The sequence below is a fragment of the Periplaneta americana genome, chromosome 2, assembly GCF_040183065.1.
Source record: "Periplaneta americana isolate PAMFEO1 chromosome 2, P.americana_PAMFEO1_priV1, whole genome shotgun sequence".
Lineage (NCBI taxonomy): Eukaryota > Metazoa > Arthropoda > Insecta > Blattodea > Blattidae > Periplaneta > Periplaneta americana.
In genome coordinates, this window is record NC_091118.1 from 166,614,900 (window position 1) to 166,641,166 (window position 26,267).

Here is a 26,267-nt window from a genome sequence, read left to right on the forward strand (position 1 = left end):
ACGACAAAGTATATGATTATGTCTCGTGATGAGAACATTGTACGAAATGGAAATATAAAAATTGGAAATTTATCTTTGAAGAGGTGGGAAAATTCCAATACCTGGGAGCAACAGTAACAAATATAAATGACACTCGGGAGGAAATTAAACACAGAATAAATATGGGAAATGCGTGTTATTATTCGGTTGAGAAGCTTTTATCAACCAGTCTGCTGTCAAAAAATCTGAAAGTTAGAATTTATAAAACAGTTATATTACCGATTGTTCTTGGACTCTCACTTTGAGAGAGAAACATAGGTTAATGGTGTTTGAGATTAAGGTGCTTAGGAAAATATTTGGGGCTAAGAGTAATTAAGTTACAGGAGAATGGAGAAAGTTACACAACACAGAACTGCACGCATTATATTCTTCACCTGACATAATTAGGAACATTAAATCCATACGCTTGAGATAGGCAGAGCATGTAGCACTTATTGACAATAGTGTGTTAGTTGGGAGACCTGAAGGAAAAAGACCTTTGGGGAGACCAAGACGTAGATTGGAGGATAATATTAAAATGGATTTGAAGGAGGTGGGATGTGTTGGTAGGGATTGGATTAATGTTGCTCAGGATAAGGACCGATGGCGAGCTCATGTGAGGGCGGCAACGAACCTGCGAGTTCTTTAAAAGTCATTTGCGAGTTTTATTATTATTATTATTATTATTATTATTATTATTATTATTATTATTATTATTATTATTATTATTATATGCTAACCATTGTGTGCGCAGCGGCTCCGACCTATATATAAGAAAGTGTGAACGAAGCCATTGATTCGAATGTTTTCAAAGCATATTTTACGCTAAATGCTCACCCTGTGGAAGAATATGTTCTTTTTTTGAGTATTGCATAATAGTTTTAAGTAATTAATATTAGTTAACACTTCAAATTGGATTGTCGATTTCTAGGATCGGAAACAGGAAATCCAGAATACAAAAACATCATACACTTTTGGTTTATTAATTTATTTATACATAATTTTTGTCAATCTACTTATCTAATTTGTTCACACCCCAGCAGGGCACACTCTGAACTCCGTTTTGAAAACACACAGTGATGTATGTGCCGAGGTGGTCAGAAATAGTTCTTTCTGCTGCGTTCAAACCGAAGTTGATTTATTATGCATAAAATCTTCAGGAGTGAGATATCAGTGTGTAGAATCTCCACTGGTGGATTTTTATCCCATCGTATATTGTACAGATGGCTCAGGCAGTTCTATAACGGTCACGAGATATTACAGATCATTCCCAAATGCCGGCGTGTATTGCAAACTAGGTATCCGCTGACTGGCATCATGTATATTCCGTATGTGCTAGCGAGCATCAACTAGACGACGCGCGCCGTCGACTAGAACAAAGTACTTTCTGTATGACAGCTAGTCTTGACTAAGGGTACGTACACGTTGGAGCGACGATAAACGTTAAAAGAAGTAGCGATGCTATATCAGAGAGAATTGAAGCATGCATTGTCATTGAGGTGTGCATATTGGAGCAACGATAAAAGCGACGAAAAAGAAAAATTCAATTTTCTTCGCTCTTGTCGTTCATATGATCTCTGATTAAGATAATATTAATCTGTATAATGACCGGTGTTTATCAATATATCCGAATATTAATCGATGTATTATTATTTCGGCATATTAAATTAATCATCGTGGATATTGACAAATTGTTCAGTTGTGTATTTATTCGTGATACGTTATGTGATCACAAGAACCAATCACAACACAGTGAATTTATACTAGCTTTGGGATGAGAAACAGGTTCAGTTTTGTACGTATTTAAGTTATATTAACCTTGAACTAGCAGCTGATATTTTCTATATATCTACTTTCATTAAGTGGATGTATAGAATATCTTCTACTGATAAAATCAAAATGTTCGCTTCCTGCGTCCTCGTTGCTCCGCTATGTACACTTGATTCTTTGATAATACCAAAGCGTCGCTAGGTCATTTCTTTTATCGTTTATCGTTGCTCCAACGTGTACGTACCCTAAGGCGTCTCCACTGCAGCCGCGCCGGTGTAATCAACTTATAACCATATTTTTTTAATGGAATTTAATGAAGGCAAAAGAGAAGGTGAAATGAAAAAGAACTCCTATAAACTCCCTTTCTTCGATCTTATTCGTAACATTTAAATCTCCAACGCTTGGTATCAAATCCGAGGTTATAGAATAAGTTGGCGCCTTAGTTACCGGAAGATCATAGACATAATAGGACGTTACATTAACAACGAACAAAACATCTATGCCTTACGCAGGATTCGAACCACGACTATGGCGTCAGGTAGCATTTAAGCTGCACACCCTCCATATCCATTAAATACACTATGTACAATAAATATCAGTCTTTGATTAAAAATATAAAGAAAACACAAAATGAAAATAAAATTTCATTACCAGCTGAAGTTCTTTGGAAGTTTACAAATAAAAATATTTACTCTGTGATCTAATTTTATCTTTCTTGCATGCAGTTCGAAAACAGTAGACATGGCACATTCTTACACTGACATGACAATTCTTGGAACTGTATCTTTATATACCTGGCTGTATTTTCTCTGTTTTGTGTATATGTACCTCTATACCTCGTAATTGTTTTATAAATCATACGTCACACCGCAAGTTCCTTATCTTTAAACTGTGGACCGAATTTTGTGCAGTTCCCATTTGCATGTCGTGCTGACATCTTGCATCTTCTTTCAGCTTCCTGTTTTGCATCTGACGCCGTACAACATGTCGGGAGATGGGTGAGTGTTCTTACTTACCTTCCTATTACTAACACATTTTCACATTGCATATATGTGAAAAATCAAATCAATAGAACTTACAAAACACATGAAGCAAGCTGTAGGCTATACTTCTTTCTTTGCATTAGGTATAGGTTACTCGCTTTTTCGTCACATCGCGAATTAAACCTGGGTCGCAGGATTCTAATAGTCACGATGGAGTATAGTCTGAGCTCGACAAGTATTTACAATAAATAAACGTTACATTTCAGTTCAGTTCATTTCATACAGCCTATATTTTACTATTTTATACTATTTGAATCATTTTTTTTAAGATTAATGTTGGTACCCGAATGAGATCTGTTAAAAATTGTCAAAACATGTTTTTGAGGTTCTCTAATTATATATTATTATTGAGTTATTTTCACTTGAAGTTTCTATTCTGTGTGTTCGATATTTCACAAATTTATTAATCATATTTTCTTCAATAAAAATAATCATAATTATAATAGATTTTATTTGAAGAAAAACAACAAAACACTAACATTAAACTTCACCACTGTCCGGATAACAAGAAGATAAGCTCTGAAGTAATATGAAGTGAAAATGAGTTTTATATAGTACGTCAGTAAGCGTGAACGTATGTGAAACTTTATTTGTTGCTCCTTATAAATCGATCAATCGTTTATAAAATTGAAGTAATTACATACAACATTAATTGTTGTTATTATACATAGAGACGATTTTACATTATTGTACGTTAGCAAGAATTGAAATTATTCTGCATAACAATTATGTTTCTTCATATTAATAGTACAAATCATTACAGTAACTCAGAACTAATAAAACAAATCTACTGAATTTATTCTATGTAACAAAGATTGAAATTATCATGCGTAATAAAGACAGCAATTAATTTCTGTATGGAGGGTACAGTACATCATTCGATAAAAAAACCAAACGTGTTCGAAGTAACAGGATTGTATATAATTATACGAAGCTAATATTACAGTTCTTCTACATAGCAAAGATTGCAGTTGTTCTACATAGCATAGTTTGCCATTTTTCTATGTAGCAAACGTTGCAATATTGTTAAGCATAGCAAAGATTACACAATTGCCTTACATAGCATAGATTGAAATTGTTCTGTATAACAAAGATTAAAATTGTTCTGCATAGCAAAGATTGCAATTATTCTGCATAGCAAAGATTGCAATTGTTCTCCTTAGCAAAGATTGCATTTGTTCTGCATAGTAAAGATTGCATTTGTTCTGCATAGTAAAGATTGCATTTGTTCTTCAAAGATTGCATTTGTTCTGCATAGCAAAGATTGCAATTGTTTTGTATAGCAAAGATTGCAATTGTTCTGCATAGCAAAAATTGCAATTGTTCGGCATAGTAAAGATTGGATTTGTTCTGCATAGCAAAGATTGCATTTGTTCTGCATAGCAAAAATTGGATTTGTTCTCCATAGCAAAGATTGCATTTGTTCTGCAAAGATTGCATTTGTTCTGCATAGCAAAGATTGCAATTGTTTTGTATAGCAAAGATTACAATTGTTCTGCATAGCAAAGATTGCAATTGTTCGGCATAGCAAAGATTGGATTTGTTCTGCATAGCAAAGATTGCATTTGTTCTCCATAGCAAAAATTGGATTTGTTCTGCATAGCAAAGATTGCATTTGTTCTGCATAGCAAAGATTGCAATTGTTTTGTATAGCAAAGATTACAATTGTTCTGCATAGCAAAGATTGCAATTGTTCGGCATAGCAAAGATTGGATTTGTTCTGCATAGCAAAGATTGGATTTGTTCTGCATAGCAAAGATTGCATTTGTTCTGCATAGCAAAGATTGCATTTGTTCTGCATAGCAAAGATTGCATTTGTTGTGCATAGCAAAGATTGCAATTGTTCCGCATAGCAAAAAATTGCAATTGTTCTGGATAGCAGAGATTGAAATTGTTCTGGATAGCAAAGACGGTAATTGTTCTTCATAGCAAAGATTGCAATTGTTCTCCATAGTAAAGATTGAAATTGTTCTGCATAGTAAATATTTCAATTGTTCTGCAGAGTAAATATTATAATTTTTATTCATAACAAAAATTGCAATTTTATTGTTCTGCATAGCAGAGATTATAATTGTTCTGCATAGCAAAGATTATAATTTTTATTCACAGCAAAGATTGCTATGCAGAATAATAAAATTGCAAAGATTGCAATTTTATTGTTCCACGTAAGAAAGTTTGCAATTGTTCTACATACCAAAGATTTCAGTTATTTTATATATTAAAGACACCATTTAATTTGTGTAGAACAGATTACAATTATTCGCAGTAGAAATCAAACGTAGTCTATGCAACGAAATTTGAAATAATTCTATGAATCTCAGATTGCAGTTATTCTACGTAAATTGAAATTATTCCAAGTAGAAAATTTTACAAATTTTATACGTAACTAATAGGTATAGTAATTATTCTTCGTAACAATAATGAAGTTGCAGTAACATGAATAATTAAACAATCCACGTAACTTATTATTCTTAGGCTGCTAACCTGTTACGTAGATGATCAGTTGTTCCATCGCTTGAATACCTGCCTGCACTTTCCCTTCCATCAGGGACGCTGTCTCTTATGATCCTCGTAATTTTCTTTGCGTTCATTTTTGAGATATGGTTGTTCCATTCATTCTTTCATTGTATTACACATCTCAAGTTGGTTTGATGTAACATTTCTGTCATATATACTTGTTTCTTATGTTATCAATTCTTCTTTCCTTTGTTATTTTTCTCAGTGTGTTCATGTCAGCTGTTGCTAGCACTTGTTTTGTTTTCAAACTGTCATCTTTACTCTCCGCTGTGAAATTGTATATGTCGTACCACTGCCTTGCTGGATTCTTACATTCGATTTTCTTCTAAGATTATCTTTTCTGCTATATTTTATGATTGAGATGTTCTTGGTGTTACAACTAAGTATTTTAATGCCATAACTTATTTTATTAATTTATTTTGTTTTCTATTCTGCATTTGAGAGGATACTGATATATCGTTATGATTTTTGTTTCCCTTGTTCTAATTCTCATGAGATTAAGTTTTTTCAGATAAATATTAATTAGTGAAATATTATGAAGTTAATGTCTGTACCTAGCGTCAATAATCGATAATTACTATATCCTCGAAACAATTTTATTATTAACTACTTCACATTATATGAGTATATTCTTCATTGTCATTAACTGATTTTATGATCTCATTTATTATCAGTTTAGATTGCTGTGAACTTAATGATTTGCCTTCCCTAAAACAGTTTTTTTCCTTTAAGTTTGGAATATAGTTTACTATAGCATTTAATGTTGGTAAAGATTTCTCTGCACACGTTTTTAAATTAAAAGTCTTAGTGCATTAGGTATGTACTTTCATTTTAAGATTTCTATTGCTGTTTATGGTTCCAAATTGTCGAATACCTTATCAAATTTAATGAATCGAAAACATAACTTAATTATCATGTTTTAAAATTTCTTTTAAAATTTTACATATTAAAATGAAATTAGCATGTACAATAGCGCCTTTTTAGTGACCCTGATATTCATAACAATTTTTACAAGGTATTACGCAGTTTTGTAATTTTCAGCGATAAGGGAATAAATAGCGATGTTATTCCTCTGTGATGTTCAGACATTTATTTTTACAACATATGAAAACTAATAATGACACACTTGATTTCCGGTGATGTAGCATCTCTGATTTTAAGAAAACCTACACAAATATCCTATCATATCATTCAATAACATGTACGATATTTTCCAAATATTTTGTTTCATTCATTGTACTCTCCTTTCAAGATGATACTTTCGATTGATTAATTACGCCACACAATTATTCACACTTTCGTTTAACCGTTTATATTAATCGCGTTTCTATGATATAGTTTGCATAAGTGGGCTCCTGGGGCTTATCAGGTACTTGTCCGGGAAACGGGACCTAAGCAGCATCTTCATAGGCAACAAAACATTTGAAAATGAAGTGTTGTACTAAAGCCGTTTATTGAAGTTTTTGTTTATTTGAAAGCATTTTATAATTCTGAACATATTACTGACTTTAAGCAAGTACTTTATTTTATCTGAATTAAGCATACAATGTAACCAAACGAACAGATATCTTGAGTAAACTACTTTTGAAAGCATGGGTGTCTTTTTAATACTACAGTTAATGAAGATGACTAATTACTGATCATATTAACTGGGGAGTATTTTGTGATATAGTAGAAAGAGGTGTATGCGACAACGTTTCGTTTCTATAAATGGAACGATAAGAAGATTATTAAGAAATGAACTACAGCAAAATAGCAGTTTGGAAATTATTACATTTTATATTTCCTTTTGTATCAACATCCAAGTGAAAGACGGGAAGTGAGGGAGATGTGCGAATGAAGGAGTGAAATGAGACATTCCAGATGAATGAGAGGCTCTCCGTGTTTAAATAGAAGAGCAGATACAGAAAAAATTTACGAAGATGGATCTAAATTGAGAAAGATTCTGCAAAGAAGGACTGGATAAGAAATTGAGAAGAAATGAATAAGGAAAGGCTTCCTAAATGTATCTTAATTGTAGATCTGAAGATAACAAAAATTTTAAGAGATAGGAGTTGGAGGACATAACTGGTCCTTGATTAATACATCTAGAAGAAGAGCGAGAAGAAGACAAAAATACATGGAGAAAAGTGGCAGAGAATTATATGTCTAAGATGGGGAAAAGGGGAAAGGCCTGAGAAAAACCGCAACTGAGATCTTGTTCGTTGTCCATGTATTTCTTTCCTTTTGTATGTTTCATTAATATATATTAAATACGAGAGAACCTTGAAATTATAAAATATTACTTCGGATTCCTGTCAGCATTTTTTTTCTTTTTACCGCCGCGTATGCCTGTGAATAGAATACATTAAAATAAATAAAAAACTATTTTGTATTTTTTTAAATATGTGCATGGTTAATTAGACAATTAGACTGAAAATCTGCGTAGTTTGGCAACAGCGCATCACCCCCTCACCTACGAATACAAGGTGCAATCCGAACTGCACATGCATCCATTGTTTATGCATCTTATGTTTAAACATAGCACATATGCGTGTAACTGAAGATCATTGCTTCCAATTACTGTTGAGTCAGTGTAATCAAACAGTGTCAGATTGTCTTTAAGAACCGAGTTGCTACAAGTGATTTTGAGAAAACGTGCCAATTTTCCTGGAATCTCTCCATATACATCTTATGGCTAGTCTTCTTCTCTGCCTTTGAAGTGATGCATTTAGTAAAGATTACAGGCGTTTCCCTGGTTCTAGATAACTTCTCCGTTTACTATGTCCTGTGTGTTGTCTACATTCAGGGCAGTCCGGAAACTTATTGATTGTCCCTTGTACACACACACACACACACACACACACACGAACTCAAGTCTGAATAGCTGCATTACGTCCCATCGTCACTGTAGTAGGATTGCTGGACTTGCTAGTGGCAGGAAATAACGACCGCGTGAATTTTTTAATTTACAAGAAAACCGTCAATTTATATTTAAGAACTTCAAAGGGATGAATAATTCCTTATCAGTTCCTCTAATGATAAGAGTAAAAATCAGAATCGTACAGATAGTACTTATCGAGTAAAACAGTGTTAATATTTAGGGGGGAATTTTTTTTTTTTCTGAAGGAAGTAGTACGGTATTACAATTTTTTGTTTCGCTATATCCAAGGAATAAAATGTTAAACTCTGCACAATTACATACATAAATCCCACAGGGGTAGCTACCCTTCAGTAAGGGTTGCCAAAAGACACAGCATACTAAACAAATAAAAATAAAAATAAACATTTGTGTTATCAGTATTTATGATTATTATGTTCAAATGGAAACTACCCTTGGGAAAGTACTTTTATTCAGTAATTATATTAGTAATCAAATAGAATATAAAGAAATTTATGTGCATAAGTGATTACGTAAAATCTGAACAGAATATTTCATTACGTCTATAGCAATAATTTTCAAAATTTTTAAAGGAATTTCAAAAGACTTATAACATTGAACTGAAAATTTTGGAATTGTTCCCCTTGCTCCGAACAATAGTCCATATACTTCAATCTGTCCTTGTATGTGATAATAATCCCTCAAGTATTGAATTGTAGGGTCATAGATGGTCTTATTTTCTTCATGTACTGCTACAGGCTGTTCAACTGCAGTTTCAAAGCGCACGATGGGATCGATGATAATTGCTCTGTCATTTCCTCTATCAATGGCAATGATGTCAACTCGCCGAGTACTTCCATCCGTATTTTGATACTCATAGATAATGTTTTATATCTAAATCAGATCCATATATTTTTACGAGATATTTAAAATGCGAATGTAGTCTAAATTGTGTTTAAGCTTTTGAGATTGCATGGGCTGTTTTCGTACTCTATTGTTGATACCAAATTCCAGTCCTTGCTTAAATTAGGTAATTAGCTGATTGCTTTTCATTAAGAAATAAGGTTACATTTCAATAGATCCCGTTAAATTTACGGTGCTTTTCGACTAAGTATTTTTCTGTTACTTGGTACCCTTCGTTCTGTCTCTGACAGACTAAAATATCTGTTACGGTAGTTTTAAATTTCTTCTTAAAAACTGTCAACTGTTGTGTTCATTTTGAAGTATATTTGGTTCATTGTGATTGTTACATCGTCGTAATGTATTGACAGAATTAAAAAAAAAAAATAAAGTCATTAGTCGGAACAAAGAGGTTTTTAAAGAGCCAAATTTGAATAGAAATGCTTAGTTATCATAAATAATTATAGGCTTCCACTTTAAAATTGCTGCACTTTGTCGGCTAATAAGCGAGTCGCTTTCACAGCGTTGCCTCGCTTGTGTAATATACGTAGTTTAAATGGTTATTTATCCGTTTCTCATTTGAAACCCATTAAGAGCTGTTTTTGAACAAAGTGGGATTATAACCCGCTCCCCGCACAAGCCGAACGGGCAACGGCTCCGATGCTGCATTCTAATGACATGGCGCAATAGTAACTAATTTTAGGAAGACAAATATCCGGATCGGAATCAAGGGGTTGATGACAACGGCTTAAAGTAACTAAGGGTTACGCTCATACATACATACACTTGGTCAAAATGAAAGTGGCCGACGTCTGAGAGACTAAGTTCGAATCGGGTATTTGCGTGAGCGCTCGGGACAGACTGCGTATATTCTTCTAGCAGTTTTAATGGGGAACGCAACTATTAATCACTCAAATTTTCCGAGAAAATAATTCATATACGAGATTTAAAACAGACAGATCGTTCAGAATGTTTAAACAGTGAACATTGTAACACAAACACTATATACTGTATAACAGCTTCTGAAGTGGAGTACGACCATTACTCGTTACAATGCCATTTTGACTGCAGTAAAACTCGTAGCGTAGTTGGTAGAGCGTTAGTTAAGTTTTCTTGAGATTGGAAGTTCAAATCTTCGTGGAGTTACTAAACTTTTCTTTTTGTTGCCTTTTAAATGCATCAGTGAAAATATAACAGGTTATCGTCATGTTTTTATCCTCAGAATACTTTCGCTTTATTATTTTTTTCGTGTTAATAGGAACTTTTGAAGCTAGATGTAAGTAACACTAAAGACGACAATTAGGGGCTTTCATATTAAAATGCAGTGTTAATTATTTTATTAATCCCTGCTGCTTTGCACTCTATTGCCTAAGGAACATTCAGTAAATATGTTGACGGTTAAATAATTGGCAATAATTAATTTGCAAGTTGTGCTACAGGGAATATGATTATCATACTAATCTAAATCCGTGATCATAAGGGCCTAAACGCAGTAATTGTAAACAAGGAAAAAACATAATTCTGATTACATTATCCTGATTTCCTGGAATTACAACCACAAACTTTCACCAAGTTTGTAATTATCTGTAAGTAACATGAATTGATATACGCAAAATTATTTGATTGTATTACACAAAAAGGAGTTGTAAAAATAAAAGGACAAAAAAAATCTTTACGGAGATTCGAAGCATGCTGTGGAGGCAGCCCAAATCAGCGCCTTGTATTATGCAGTTAACTAAAGCGGCGCACGAAGGTTTGCGGTAGTGAACTGCGCGCTCACCCGAAGGGACTTTGAAAATTTTCACTGCTCAAGAAACCGGCCACCTTCATTTTTACCAAGTGCACATACATACATACATACATACATACATACATACATACATACATACATACATACATACATACATACATACGTACATAAATAGTGGCAGGTCCTTCACTGCAAACCCAGCATTCTCCAATATTTCCTATTGCCTTCCTCTTTGTCTCCGCATGTGATCCATATTAATATCGTCTGTCATCTGATATCGTCTTCTGACCCGAACTCTTCTCCCGTTCACCATTCCTTTCAATGCATCCGTTAGTAGACAGTTCCTCCTCAGCCAGTGACCCAACCAATTCTTTTTCTTCTTTCTGATCAGTTTCAGCATTGTTCTTCCTTCACTACTCCTCCCAACACAGCTTCATTTGTTATTCTGTCTGTCTACTACACACGTTCCATTCTTCTCTATATCCACTTTTCAAACACTTCTATTCACTTCGTCGTAATATCCAAGTTTCTGCTCCATACAGTACCACACAAGGCACTTCGCTTGTCTCTTCCTTAGTTCTTTTTCCAGAGGTCCGTAGAAGATGCTCCTTTTCCTATTAAAAGTTACCTTTGCCTTTGCTATCCCCTTTTGACTTCCTGGCAGCGGCTCATGTTACTGCTTATAGTACACCCCAAGTATTTAAAGCTTTCCACTTGCTCTATTGCCTCATTTAGTATTCGCACGTTTAGCTTCTTTATTTTTCTTGCGACAATCATGGTGTTTGTCTTGTTTACATTTATTTTCATCCCGTACTGCTGACTGTTATTTAGCTAATCGAATATGTACTCCATGTACTCCAAATTTTGCAAATTGGTCACACTGAATCAATGGCATTCGATCGCATCATGGGAAGTAATTTTTAACAATAAACCCATGTCCATAAATGTTGCCCTTTGTCACTAAAAGACGTCATAGCATTCGATACAGTGACTCAAACAGGTTTCGCTGTTTGACGCCTCAGAGTAGGGTTGACAAACGAAATGTCTTAGACCATTGGTTGATGAGATGAGTAGATAAAATAAAATAAAATTATGTATGAAGTTACCCGTAATAAAATTTAAGGAAAGTTATGTGAAAATGAGTTTTCTTTATATTTTTAATGTTCTGAACTATTAACTGTTCTCCATGTTTCTATTGCTTTACAGAAATGTTCCTTTTCTACTCTGAGACGATTTTTAAAGTCATGACCAGGGCGCGGATTTGGTGATCTAAAACCCCCTAAAAATAACCTATAAAATGACCAAAAAATGTTAGAAAATGACCTAAAAATAAACAATCCTATACATAAATATTAAAAATTCTGCCTTAAATTAACAGCTTTCCAGACGGTCTAGTATGATAATTCCATATAACAGTATAAAATTTCCGACACGAAAACAAATTTTCTCACACGGAAACAAATTTTCCCACAATCTACAGTATGAGCTACAATTACTAATTAATTAGGTTATAATTAAATGTTTAACTACAATAAAAGAGAAGGATAAAATAAATGAATCACTCACTAAACCTCCTCCATATCTACCATCCTGTATCTAAATGGCGGAGACTAAAATGGACGTTGGTGACTTCAAGGGAGCTGCAGTTCAATTCGTTTGTTTAGAAGGCAGAACATACAACTCAGCCGAAAGCTGCAGCTCCTATTCTATTTCTCTTCTTACTTTTGACATCACTATCGACAAAATTCTTCCGGAATCCGTATTTGAATGGGATAGTTTCACTACTAATTTTGAGAGCTTTCCTATATGGGGAAATTTTAGTTCGTCATTGAAGTCTTTAGCTTAAATTACTAGAAAAATCACCGTAAAATTTAGAACATGATCAAAAAATGCCCTCAGGATTAAAAAAATCATTTATAAAATTAAAACAGCGAAAAAGACCTAAAATGGCGTTAAAACTCTACATTTCTGTAACCAGCAGCTCGTATCCAAAATGTATTTATTTACGGGCATTGCAAAGGATGCAAAGAAAAAAAAGATGACATGTCATGTTTCGACTAATTTGGTAGCGTATGAAGAATACTTAATTACATATAACCGGTAGTGTAAAAATAATTTATTAGCAGTGTTTCAGTAAAGGACAACAATTTAATGTTATAATATAATAAATATATTATTTTGAAAAGATGAACACCATTTATAGATGAAATTATTGGGGGTCATCAATGTTGTTTTAGGCGAAATAGATCGAATATATATATATATATATATATATATATATATATATATATATATATATTCGTTGTTGGTAACTCTATAACATCTATTAGATGCTTCATGGTTGTGCTAACAGATGGAGTTACTTGTCAACAATGTGACGCTGAAACGTGTGTTCAGGTTACTGCCCAGCGACAGTCCTGATGTATGTTATATTTTGATGATTGGTTAATTAATATTAACCCGGCATACTCACGATCACACTCACATTCATACAAGTTTCCAGACTCTAGACACCCAGGTAATTTTTATTCTTCAAGAAAAATTCACCGGGAGCCGAGCCCGGGACCTCCGGATCTGCAAGCCAGCATGCTGACCAACAGACCACGGAGGCAGAGATCGAATATTGATAAGATTTTTTGTATTCGACAGATATTGGATAAAATAAATCGGAGTATGGAATGGATGAATAAATTGATATTAAATTATTGATGTAGGCTACTGTATATGCGCACAGAAATAGAAAAACATTGGAAGACGATAGGAGTTGGCAGGAAAAAAACTGGAGTTGTAAAATCAATCTCATGTTCTTGTAACCTCTGGGAAGATGGATAATTATGTAAGCCTGTTGGTTGATTATGTAACTTTTGTGTACTCCGACCCTCTGGAAGGATTGAGGTAGTTTTAAAGGAAGACTGCCAGAAAAGTGACATAACCTTCTTCAGTCATAAAAAATGGGGCAGGAGGACAGCAGTCGCTATACACTGTGCCTTTATAGTCGCGAGGTCGGTCATCTACTGGTGAGCCACGCAGTCAGTCAATCGCCGAAACCCAAACTCGAAACTTACAGTAAGTTACTCCCATGGTGTAAAGTTTCGAACCGTAGCTCTTGCGAAATCTTAATTCGCGAACCATTATGAAATGCAGCATAAATAAATAGAACTGAACATTGACGTGAATCATAACTCAATGTAGATAAAATAAAACATGGTTGAAAGACCCCTAACAATCCCAAATCTCGCAATATTCGCCGTTACCCCAAGGTATTAAAATAAATAGGAGCTTTCGTACGCACGGTGTTGGCACGCCGCATTCGGCGGGGCTTTGTTGGTCGAGGTCGGGGTCGACGAGACTGGGGCATGTTTGGATCAGGTCGGGGTCAGACTAGAACGGCAGCTCACTGAATATGCCACGTTGTCTCCGTATTCCTTGGTCAACGCCTGCCAAACACACGAGCCAGACATTGGGCTGCCACGTTTGAAAATTAAAACATAGCAAGCTATTACATATTATATGCCTGTTAGTTTTTAAATTAAAATTCCACCCACCTGAATTGTTTCATCTTCTCTCTGTCTCATAGACTACTAAATTTAAAACTGTCAGTTAAAATAATGCCAACCGTGACGTACACAACGGCTAATGTAGATCTGTAACACCGCTTAGAAGTCTCAGTTATGTGATATAATCCCATTTCGTCATTCACTGTAAATGTGAAACGTATCTTTGAAGAGAGGTTAGCGTGCCCGAGAAAATTGACAGGGGATTCATTACGATCCCTGCAATTGCGAGAAAGTTTTGTGCCCTCGTTTGGTGTTATTGTGACATTTATATTTTTAATCAATTTCATCTTATTTATAACAATTTCTTATATTTATTTATTTAACCTAGTATAAATAAGGCCATCAGGCCTTCTCTTCCCCTCTACCAGGGGATTATAACTATAATATTAAGAATACTATTACAATTATAATTACAATTAACATTAAATTTACAAAGACAATAAAAATCAAAGTACTAAAAGATTAACTGATTAATAAAAGCTAGACAGTTTATTGCAAAAGTTAAGAACAGAGAAGCATTTCTTTTATTGATTAAGTAAAAATAAACCTACTCTACGGAGTAAGAAAATGCTTAATAAGCTTGCTTTTAAACGCTACTAAATTCTGACAGTCTCTGATGTCACTGGGTAGGATATTCCACAAGCGCGAGAGCGAGATTGTGTATGATGATGAATACGATGATTTCTTACGTGTTGGTATGGCTAGTATGCTGCTGTTTTGCGTGCGTGTGAAGAGATTATGATATGATGAGAGGTAACTGAAACGGGAGGCAAGGTAGGTAGGTGTAGAGGTGCGAAGGACTTGGAAAAGGAGAACAAGAGAATGAAAATTTCTACGTTCATTAAGCCGTAGCCAGTTTAGAGTTTGGAAGGATGGGGTAATGTGGTCAGCGCGACGGACATCGCAGACGAAGTGAACACATGAATTATGAACACGTTGTAATTTTTGCGACTGGTTGACATTGAGGTCAGTCAGTAGAAAATCACAATAATCGAAGTGGGGCATTACTAGTGATTCCACTAGTATTTTCTTGAGTGATGGCGGAAGAAATTTTCCAATGCTGTTTAAGGAATGTAGTATGGAAAGCACTTTTTTTGGCAGTATGGGTTACTTGATTATTCCAGTTTAAATGCTTATCAAAGTAAACTCCAAGGTTTTTAACACAGGAAGCAAAAGGGATTATTTAACTTGACTGGAAGAGCAGGAGTAATATTGATCGGGAGTGGGGTAAATTTAATACAGTAATCCTAATTTATGTGTTCTATTATTAATGATTATTTTTATTTCATTTCTTTATTGAAAATATATATCTGTAATAGTATATTATGAAACAAGTTTATAATCTTATGCTTATGGCATGAATAAATTTTTAGGAAACGAGCGAAGCTAGCTTCCTAATTTTGACGAATGCAATAACTGTATTAAACATTATAAACGTGTTTCATACGTTATTTTTTGTATGACAGCATTATAATACAGTAACTATTTATGTATCAAGTACGCAAAATAAGGCTTTAGAGGACGAATTCAGTGTTTTCGGACGAGGCATAAGCCGAGTCTAAAATACGGGATGAGTCCGCTAAACGTTTTGCGTACGTGGTGCATACGATAGCTTTTAGTAAAAGCTATCTAAATTATATGAAATAAAGTAAAATAAAAGTAGACTGAATATAAACATTAGTATAAAAGAGATAGTAATCTAATGTCATATTTCCACCGCAGTCTGATAAACATAATTAAGCAATGTTAACATATTAAATCCCTATTAATCTTAGACCGCTAAAGTTTCATTTTTCGGACTAATAACAGTCCGTAAAGCAACTGTTTTAGAGAGCATGTACTAAAAAGTATTTACAATAGATTTACTATGTCATCTGAACTATTCGTTGCTAAGCAGTCAGAATAGTGTGACGTAACTCATTGCCGTTGCTAAGCAACTGATGTCAGAATAGTGACCTAACCTATTGCCGTTGCTAAGCAACTGATGTCGTGAAGTCATAATATCACAAGAAAATGGAACAATTTTACCTGTATAGGATTACGCTTAAGCATTTCATATTAGAAAATAATAGTAGGTAGTGCAGCATTTGCCATCGAGCTGTAATGATATCGATGTTGAAATCTTATTCTACTTTAGGTAGGTCTGTTGCTACTGAAGTTACAATATTTTCGCAAGTCGTACTTAACAACGAAATCTTCAACAACGTTATTGGGTCAAAATTGCCTTTGGAAGTTTATAACAGGTGAAAACCATAATTAAAACAGACAAGTTACATACAAAATGTAAAATGATATACGTAATGTAATATGCAAATAAATTAAATTGAAATATAGCATCACATAATTATATCATCATCGTGGTCACTCTACTTCTATTTAATAAATAAATAAATAAATAAATAAATAAATTAATTAATTAATTAATTAATTCATTAATTAATTAATTAATTAATTAATGGATGAATGAATGAATAAATGAATAAATGAATAAATGAATAAATAAATAAATAGGTAAATAAATAACTTATTGGCTTTTAAGGAACCCGGAGGTTCATTGCCGCCCTCACATAAGCCCGCCATTGGTCCCTATCCTGAGCAAGATTAATCCATTCTCTATCATCATATCCCACCTCCCTCAAATCCATTTTAATATTATCTTCCCATCTACGTCTCGGCCTCCCTAAAGGTCTTTTTCCCTCCGGCCTCCAACTAACACTCTATATGCATTTCTGGATTCGCCCATACGTGCTACATGCCTTGCCCATCTCAAACGTCTGGAATAAATAAATAAATAAATAAATAAATAAATAAATAAATAAATAAATAAATAAATAAATAAATAAATAAATGATTAACTAATTAATCATATTATATATCAGTACAAATCCTCTGATCGAGGCTCTGGCTGATATGTACATCTATTATCAGGCAGTACATCACATTTGACGATATGTCAGAGGAAGAACAATTGTTTGTATACAACTGAAGTCTGACTAGTGTAATAATATTAGCTAGTCGCTGATGTATGCATTATCTCCTGGCCTAGTTGCCTCATAAGTGTTGTCTTCTTGGTATCACTTATGAGGTTCAGACCTGTCTTCGATCATTTGACTAAACACAACAATATGTACAAATAATTACAATAGAATTGCTGTATTTAATCTGAATTGATTTGTTGGACAGCCTTTAGTATAAATGAGTCCATAATAAGATAATAAGAAAAATAAATCATGAAAGAAAGTAAGTTTGTCTCTCTAGAAAATACCCTATTAATGTAAGAGTGTCTATGCAAGTGACGTCAGAATAGTGTAGCCGTGGCTAATGAGAAAGACAGGCTACGTCGCGACGTCACATTCTTAGTCATAGCATGGCCAACATTGAATAAGTTTATATATAAATGCACGTTTAACATGAGTTTAATATAGCAATTCCTTTGTTTTTTAGAACTTTGAACATGTATTTATATTAGGTGATTATCAAGATGGCATGACTGGACCATGATAATCACGTGACTCCGATTCGTGCCGAAGTCTGTCTTTCTCATTAGCCAATTTTGTAACTAACTCATTGCCGTTGATAAGCAAGTGATGTCAGATATTGAAATATCCGTGTTACTAATTTTTTTAATTTACCCTCAAGCATAAACATTTTATGTTAAAATGGCACTGTCTTCTGTAAAAATGTGTCTGCAAAGAATGTCAAGTCTTTCTGTGAAGAAGTGTCTGGAATGTCTGCATTTCAATTTGAATTTTATCTCTCGTACTTTGAAAATTATATACGAAATCTTGGACGCACACTCATTTTCTATAGCGGGAAGATAAATATTCCCCTTCCTAGGTTTACTTTACTTTTAATACGTAATATCTGTTCTTTGCGGTCACGAGGCGACTTTGTAAAAATTGTGAGTGAGACCTGAAGTCACGGCTATATGAAAACAACAACAACAGTCGTATCATACTCGGCTAAAAATAACGCGTGATATTGATTTTAAAATTAATACGCTGGCCCTGTTTCTATTCGTTTGTCGTTTGTCACAAAATATAAATGTTAAGATATTTTCATTACAAGGAGCATGCGTAATACTAGTGGGCAACTGGAACGCTGTTGTAGGAGAAGGACAAGAGGGAAGGAAATATAATTTGGGAAGAAGAAACGACAGAGGAAAATCTTTGGCGAATTTATGTAAAATAAATGCACTGATTGTTGGAAATACATTATGCCAACAACACAAACGAAGAAGATATACATAGACATGCACAAGGGACGAAAGCAGATAGACGCTTACTTATGCATGAAAGATTCCGAAATTGCTTTAAAAAATGCCAAGACCTTACCAGGAGCGGATATAAACTCAGATCATTTCCTGCTGATAGTGAAAGTAGATAAGAGGAAGAAGATAAGAAGAAGACAGGTGACGAAATTGGACACGGAAAAACTGAAGAACGAAGACGGCAAACATTTCAATATTTCATAAATTTTTGAAACATTTCTTATTTCGTAAAAATCTTCATATTTATTATATTTGCACAATTTTTTTCTCCCTGTTAATATATTTATAACTGACGTTTTAAACTGGCTTTTCATACATTATGAGACAATAGAGATATTTTCCAGGAAACAAAAAATCCAAGCCAGAAATTCCACCAACGTTTCGGGATTTCTAAGGGCAAGCAATACCTTCAAATTTTTTTTCATAGTCAGTGAGCTTCATTGTATCCTTCACCTGACATAATTAGGAACATTAAACCCAGACGTTTGAGATGGGCAGGGCATGTAGCACGTATGGGCGAATCCAGAAATGCATATAGAGTGTTAGTTGAGAGACCAGAGGGGAAAAGACATTTGGGGAGGCCGAGACGTAGATGGGAAGATAATATTAAAATGGATTTGAGGGAGGTGGGATATGATGATAGAGACTGGATTAATCTTGCTCAGGATAGGGACCAATGGCGGGCTTATGTGAGGGCGGCAATGAACCTCCGGGTTCCTTAAAAGACAGTAAGTAAGTAAGTAAGTAAGTAAGTCAGTGAACTTGTTGTGTCAATGAATTCGAGAAGCCAAAATAAAATAAGTGATTTGCAAATGCGGTTTAAGATAAGCAAAACATAAGCATTATATATTTTAAATAGTACCGGTACAGAAGGTGATTTAGAATTTGCAAATAATACTTAAATATTTGGTAATATTATTTAAATGATAGATGTATTGATGAAATGTTTAATGAATCTTGGTTTTGTAAAATACAACTAAAGTAATGTGAATAACAAATTTATCATTCATTCATTCATTCATAGTGTTGTGTTAGGCCTAATATTACCTTCGGCATTGGAAAAGCGTAAATCCATGAAGTCTTTCCATTTTGCTTGATTCATATTACGCCGTTTTTTTCAATATTGCTGAGGACATTGGAATGAAGTTTTCTGTATTGAAATCTCTTTCTACTTATTTACAACATTTCTGCCCATCCGTCTTTTTGTTTTCGGTGATTTTAATATATTTTTGAGGTTATATCTGTTTATGATGACATTTTATTCTTGTAATATAAGAAATGAACTCGCTATAAAAGTCACTGGTTACATTAAAAAGGCACATGACCTTCGAAATTACGATTTTACTGCGATTCCGAAGGCCGTGACGACTTAATTGGGAATTAAATTAATTGACTTTATTTTAAACTAACCATACCCGTGCGCTTCGCTGCACTTGTTAGAAATAGTCTAAATATAAAATAATTACATATTAAAATTGGACATTTGGTCCACGGAGCATCCGTGTTTGATAGAAGGATAAATCTATGGCAAATCTTTATGCCTACCAATTCCTTCCCATAGTTTAACTGAACATTTTATTTTTTCTCATTTGTGTATCTCCTTATCATTCGAATTTTTGTTGGTTTTTTTTCGGTAAATGTTTAAAAAATTATTCTTGATCTAATTATTGAAATGTAATGTTAGTTTTGTCGCTGTGTAAAGTCCTTCAAATTTTTAACACTTAACGAAGTGTTTTAACTTACGAAATGCTTTATTTTATTTAAGAATTCTTTTCATCTTGTCTTACGGAAACCTGCCAAAAATCCAGTGGAAAGAATAACAAAAGAAAACGTCCTAGTATAATTAGGTCGCGAACATTGTGTAGAAAGAATCAAAGCAATGGTTTGCAGATGAAAAATTTAATTTTTAACTATACTTAATTAGTGATTTTAAATCACTGTGGGACTTCAAACATAACGGGACAAACTTTTTTGTTCAGAGAGCGTAAAATCGTGGTCCATAAAACATTTAATTAATTGTAAATAGTTTAAATTCCTTTATTATTACAGAATGCTTCTAAAATTTTTAATTTAAGCCCATTTCCCCGGGATTCAGCGCTATTGATTTAGTAAGAGGATTAACGTTTTGATGAAAATGTTCATTTAAAATTAACATTGCCATTAATCTAGTTCGACGATTTTAGAGCGCCAAAGGATCAGTCACCAACAAACCTTACTAGATTGACAGAATTTTTCGGGAAGTCCTGCATTAGGGTTAGTATCCCATATCGAAGATTCAGTTCAAAACCAAACGAGTTCAGCGGGAGTGTGACGGATAAATAAGGCATTGGGACAGGTTCTGTCGCCATACTCTTGTCTCCCCTGATATATATTCTTTTAGTTGGTTATTTAATGACGCTATATCAACTGCTAGGTTTTTTAGCGTCGATGAGATTGGTGATAGTGAAATGATATTTGATGAGATGAGGCAGAGAATTCGCCATAGATTACCTGGTATTTATCTTACGGTTAGGGAAAACCTCGGAAAAAAACCCCAACTAGGTAATCAGCCCAAGCGGGATTCGAACCCGCTCCCGAGCGCAACTTCAGACCGGCAGGGAAGCGCCTTAACCGACTGAGCCACGCCGGTGGCTCCCCTGATATTAACTGTGGTAAATTATTCATCATCACTATGGCGATAAACACGATTGCAAGCCCCTTCTGTATCACATCTGACACGCATTAGGGATTTCAAAATTAAGAGGACACTCTACCGGAGCTAGATTCACCAAATTTTGTTCACTAGTATATCTAGGTAATAGTGACAAATGTACAAAATTTCATCCGCCTATGATAAGTGGTTTCTATTTTATTAATATTTTATTAAAATATTGAATCGCTTTATATAAAAAGTCCCTTGCGCCACAATTTGCATTATTTTTAACTGATATTCACTTATATGGATCCTTATAGTGAATGGATGTGAATAGAGAGAAAAGTGTTAAGTGTACGAAGATAGCAAAGAGTGTAGTAAGATTACACACACACACACACACACACACACACACACACACACACACATACACACACACACAAAATCAGTGAATAAAAAATTTAAAGTGAAAAAAACATCTAAACAAATGTGAAGTGGAAGACAGAGAAATTCGAAATGTAATTAAGTGAATTAAATATTTAATGTTTTTCAATATTGTTGATATCAGGGGTAATATAACTGTAGCAGTATTATAGAAATAAATATATGGAAAAAGGAATAAAATAGGAAATTTAGGAGTGAAGCGTACAGAAATAGATCAATAAGCAAATAAACAGAGGAAAGAAAGAAAAGTTATGTACGTGTTGTAAAATAGAGAAAAAGACAATGTAGACAATCAATTTAGGATAAAATGGCTTGAAAAGAATGATTAAGAGTAGGTATATTGAAAGTAGAGAAGAAAATTAATAAATAATGTGAGTTATCAAGGAAAGGAATATGCAATATTTAATGGAAAAGCGAGAAATGGAAGGGAGACAGTCTAGATATGAGATATATATATAATCTTACTACACCCTTTGCTATCTTCGTACACTTAACACTTTTCTCTCTATTCACATCCATTCACTATAAGGATCCATATAAGTGAATATCAGTTAAAAATAATGTAAATTGTGGCGCAAGGGACTTTTTATATAAAGCGATTCAATACTTACTTACTTACAAATGGCTTTTAAGGAACCCGAAGGTTCATTGCCGCCCTCACATAAGCCCGCCAGCGGTCCCTATCCTGTGCAAGATTAATCCAGTCTCTATCATCATACCCCACCTCCCTCAAATCCATTTTAATATTATCCTCCCATCTACGTCTCGGCCTCCCTAAAGGTCTTTTTCCCTCCGGTCTCCCAACTAACACTCTATATGCATTTCTGGATTCGCCCATACGTGCTACATGCCCTGCCCATCTCAAACGTCTGGATTTCAAGTTCCTAATTATGTCAGGTGAAGAATACAATGCGTGCAGTTCTGTGTTGTGTAACTTTCTCCATTCTCCTGTAACTTCATCCCGCTTAGCCCCAAATATTTTCCTAAGCACCTTATTCTCAAACACCCTTAACCTATGTTCCTCTCTCAGAGTGAGAGTCCAAGTTTCACAACCATACAGAACAACCGGTAATATAACTGTTTTATAAATTCTAACTTTCAGATTTTTGGACAGCAGACTGGATGATAAGAGCTTCTCAACCGAATAATAACAGGCATTTCCCATATTTATTCTGCGTTTAATTTCCTCCCGAGTGTCATTTACATTTGTTACTGTTGCTCCAAGATATTTGAATTTTTCCACCTCTTCGAAGGATAAATCTCCAATATTTATATTTCCATTTCGTACAATATTCCCGTCACGAGACATAATCATATACTTTGTCTTTTCGGGATTTACTTCCAAACCGATCGCTTTACTTGCTTCAAGTAAAATTTCCGTGTTTTCCCTAACCGTTTGTGTATTTTCTCCTAACATATTCACGTCATCTGCATAGACAAGAAGCTGATGTAGCCCGTTCAATTCCAAACCCTGCCTGTTATCCTGAACTTTCCTAATGGCATATTCTAAAGCGAAGTTAAAAAGTAAAGGTGATAGTGCATCTCCCTGCTTTAGCCCGCAGTGAATTGGAAAAGGATCAGATAGAAACTGACCTATACGGACTCTGCTGTATGTTTCACTGAGACACATTTTAATTAATCGAACTAGTTTCTTGGGAATACCAAATTCAATAAGAATATCATATAATACTTCCCTCTTAACCGAGTCATATGCCTTTTTGAAATCTATGAATAACTGATGTACTGTACCCTTATACTCCCATTTTTTCTCCATTATCTGCCGAATACAAAAAATCTGATCAATAGTCGATCTATTACGCCGAAAACCGCACTGATGATCCCCAATAATTTCATCTACGTACGGAGTTAATCTCCTCAAAAGAATATTGGACAAAATTTTGTACGACGTCAACAAAAGTGATATTCCTCGAAAGTTACCACAGTTCGTTTTGTCCCCCTTTTTAAAAATAGGTACAATTATGGACTCCTTCCATTGTTCTGGTACAATTTCCTTTTCCCAAATAGCAAGTACAAGTTTATAAATTTCGCTATATAATGCACTTCCACCCTCTTGTATTAATTCTGCTGGAATTTGATCGATACCTGGAGACTTGTACTTTTTCAGATTTTCTATCGCAATTTCGACTTCTGAAATTGTGGGTTCGGGTATAAATGGCTCAGCAGTTTGTATTTCAATATCGTCCCGATCATTTCTATTTGGCCTATGTACATTTAGTAGTTGCGCAAAATAGTTTTTCCATCTGTTTAGGATTGATGAAGAGTCTGCAAGCAAGTCACCATTCTCATCCTTGATCACATTTACCCTTGACTGATATCCGTTCTTAAATTCCTTTATACCCTTATATAAATCTCGAATGTTTTTATTCTTACTATTTGTTTCTACCTCATTCAGTTTTTCCTTCAAGTAACCTCTCTTTTTATTCCTAAGTGTACGACTTGCTTCCCGTCTTTCATTGAAATAATTATCTCTATTCTCCTCAACTGGATCCTGTAAGAATTTCAATTTTGCCTGTTTCCTTCTTTCTACTACCATGCAACAATCTTCATCAAACCACGGTTTCTTTTTCTTAGTTTCATAATAACCTATGCTCTGCTCAGCTGCAATTTTGATACTATCTCTGATATTTTCCCACACGCTATTAACATCTAATTCTTTCTCAACTTCGTCGGAACTTTCTAAAGTGGCAAACCTATTCGAAATTTCGACCTGATAATTTTGCTTAGCTTCCTCGTCCTTTAATTTCAAAATATTGAATTTAGTAATATTAACTTGTTGCTCTACTCGCTTGGCTACTGATAATCTTTCTCTTAATTCTCCAATCACCAAGTAATGGTCAGAATTACAGTCTGCACCTCTGAAAGTTCGAATATCTACTATACTAGTATGTCTCCGTTTATCTATCAAGACGTGATCTATTTGGTTGTGTGTCAATCCATCTGGAGAAGTCCAAGTATATTTATGTATATCCTTATGGGGGAATGTTGTACTTTTGACAATTAAATTTTTCGATGTGGCAAAGTTGACTAATCTAACTCCATTGTCACTACTAATTGCGTGTAGGCTCTCTTTTCCAATAGTTGGTCTAAAAATATCCTCCCGTCCTACTTTAGCGTTGAAATCCCCCAATAAAATTTTCATATGATATCTAGGGAACTGATCAAAAGTATGTTCCAATTCCTCATAGAAGCTATCCTTTATATAGTCGTCTTTCTCTTCTGTAGGGGCGTGAGCATTTATAACTATGATGTCGCACCATCTACCCTTAAGTACTAAATATGATAACCTGTCACTGATAAATTCGACCTTTTTTACTGCTGATTTTATTCTTTTATGTACAAAGAATCCTGTTCCTAATTGGTGATTATTGTTTCCTTCCCCATAATACAACAAGTAATCTCCTATTTGTGATATGCCATTCCCATCTAACCTAACCTCTTGTACTCCCACAAAGTCTATTCTATATCTAGCTAGTTCTTTTGCTACTAATGTTACCCCTCCTGTTCTATAAAGACTAGTTACGTTCCAAGTGCCAAATCTCAAAACCTTATTCCTTTGCTGTGGTCGTGCCAGAGAATCAGTCCTATTCCGAGGCTTACTGTAGGAATTCGTAACAAGCTGTTTTTTACGGTGATGGGTTGTTAGCCCTTCGCCCAACCCCCAAGCTGGAGGACCACCCCTTATCGGCTGTCCACGACTGCTTATTCAATATATTCGCAGCTACCCTCCATATCTGGAGGCCGTCTCCTCTATCCGCAACCTGAGGACGCGCCATGCCGTGGTGATAGGGACCCACCATACATGGATAAAGCGATTCAATATTAATAAAATATTAATAAAATAGAAACCACTTATCATAGGCGGATGAAATTTTGTACATTTGTCATTATTACCTAGATATACTAGTGAACAAAATTTGGAGAATCTAGCTTCAGTAGAGTGTCCTCTTAAATTTGAAATCCCTATGGCAAGACAGCACGACTAGAACTTTCTCTTCAGACAGGTCTTGTGAGCTGGATGATATTGCGCATTCGGAAGTGTCTCGGGTTACAGAGGAAGGACACAGCAAGGTTCGCTGTCATCCAAACTCTGGAAACTGTCGCTATGGGGAAGCTGAGCGTTGTTGCTGTCCGAATATCCGACGGCTGTGCGTATCCTTTATCATAGAGAACAAGTCGGTAATAGTAAACGATAACTAAATTACGCTGAGCTGCAATATTTTCAACTCTTTTGTTTGGAGTTAAGAAACATAAACGAAAACATAATGACTTAAATAATTATTTTATGTGAATGGAATGGATAAAATTTTAGGGAGGGGGCCACTATGGTCCAGCACTGCGACGTTTTACGATCTGTTGCGCTTAGTCTCAAGCTAGGCGCATTCCCAAACCTTCACCGGCTGACTACACTAAGGTTCGCTGCATATCTTGTCCGCCACGAGTGTCACTATGTATTTTTCAATTGAAAAATCAATAAAGGCCGACCGG

At 34.6% G+C, this 26,267-nt stretch overlaps 1 protein-coding gene across 1 annotated transcript in view; it reads left to right on the plus strand.

Moving 5' to 3' along the window:
- Positions 1-2,631: 2,631 nt before the first annotated feature.
- Scp2 (Sarcoplasmic calcium-binding protein 2) overlaps positions 2,632-26,267 on the plus strand; it is a 263,046-nt gene continuing 239,410 nt past the window's right edge. The window contains exon 1 of the mRNA XM_069818843.1: positions 2,632-2,786. Within this exon, the coding sequence (XP_069674944.1) occupies positions 2,773-2,786 (14 nt within the window). The 5' untranslated portion in view covers positions 2,632-2,772. The remainder of the gene's footprint in view (positions 2,787-26,267) is intronic.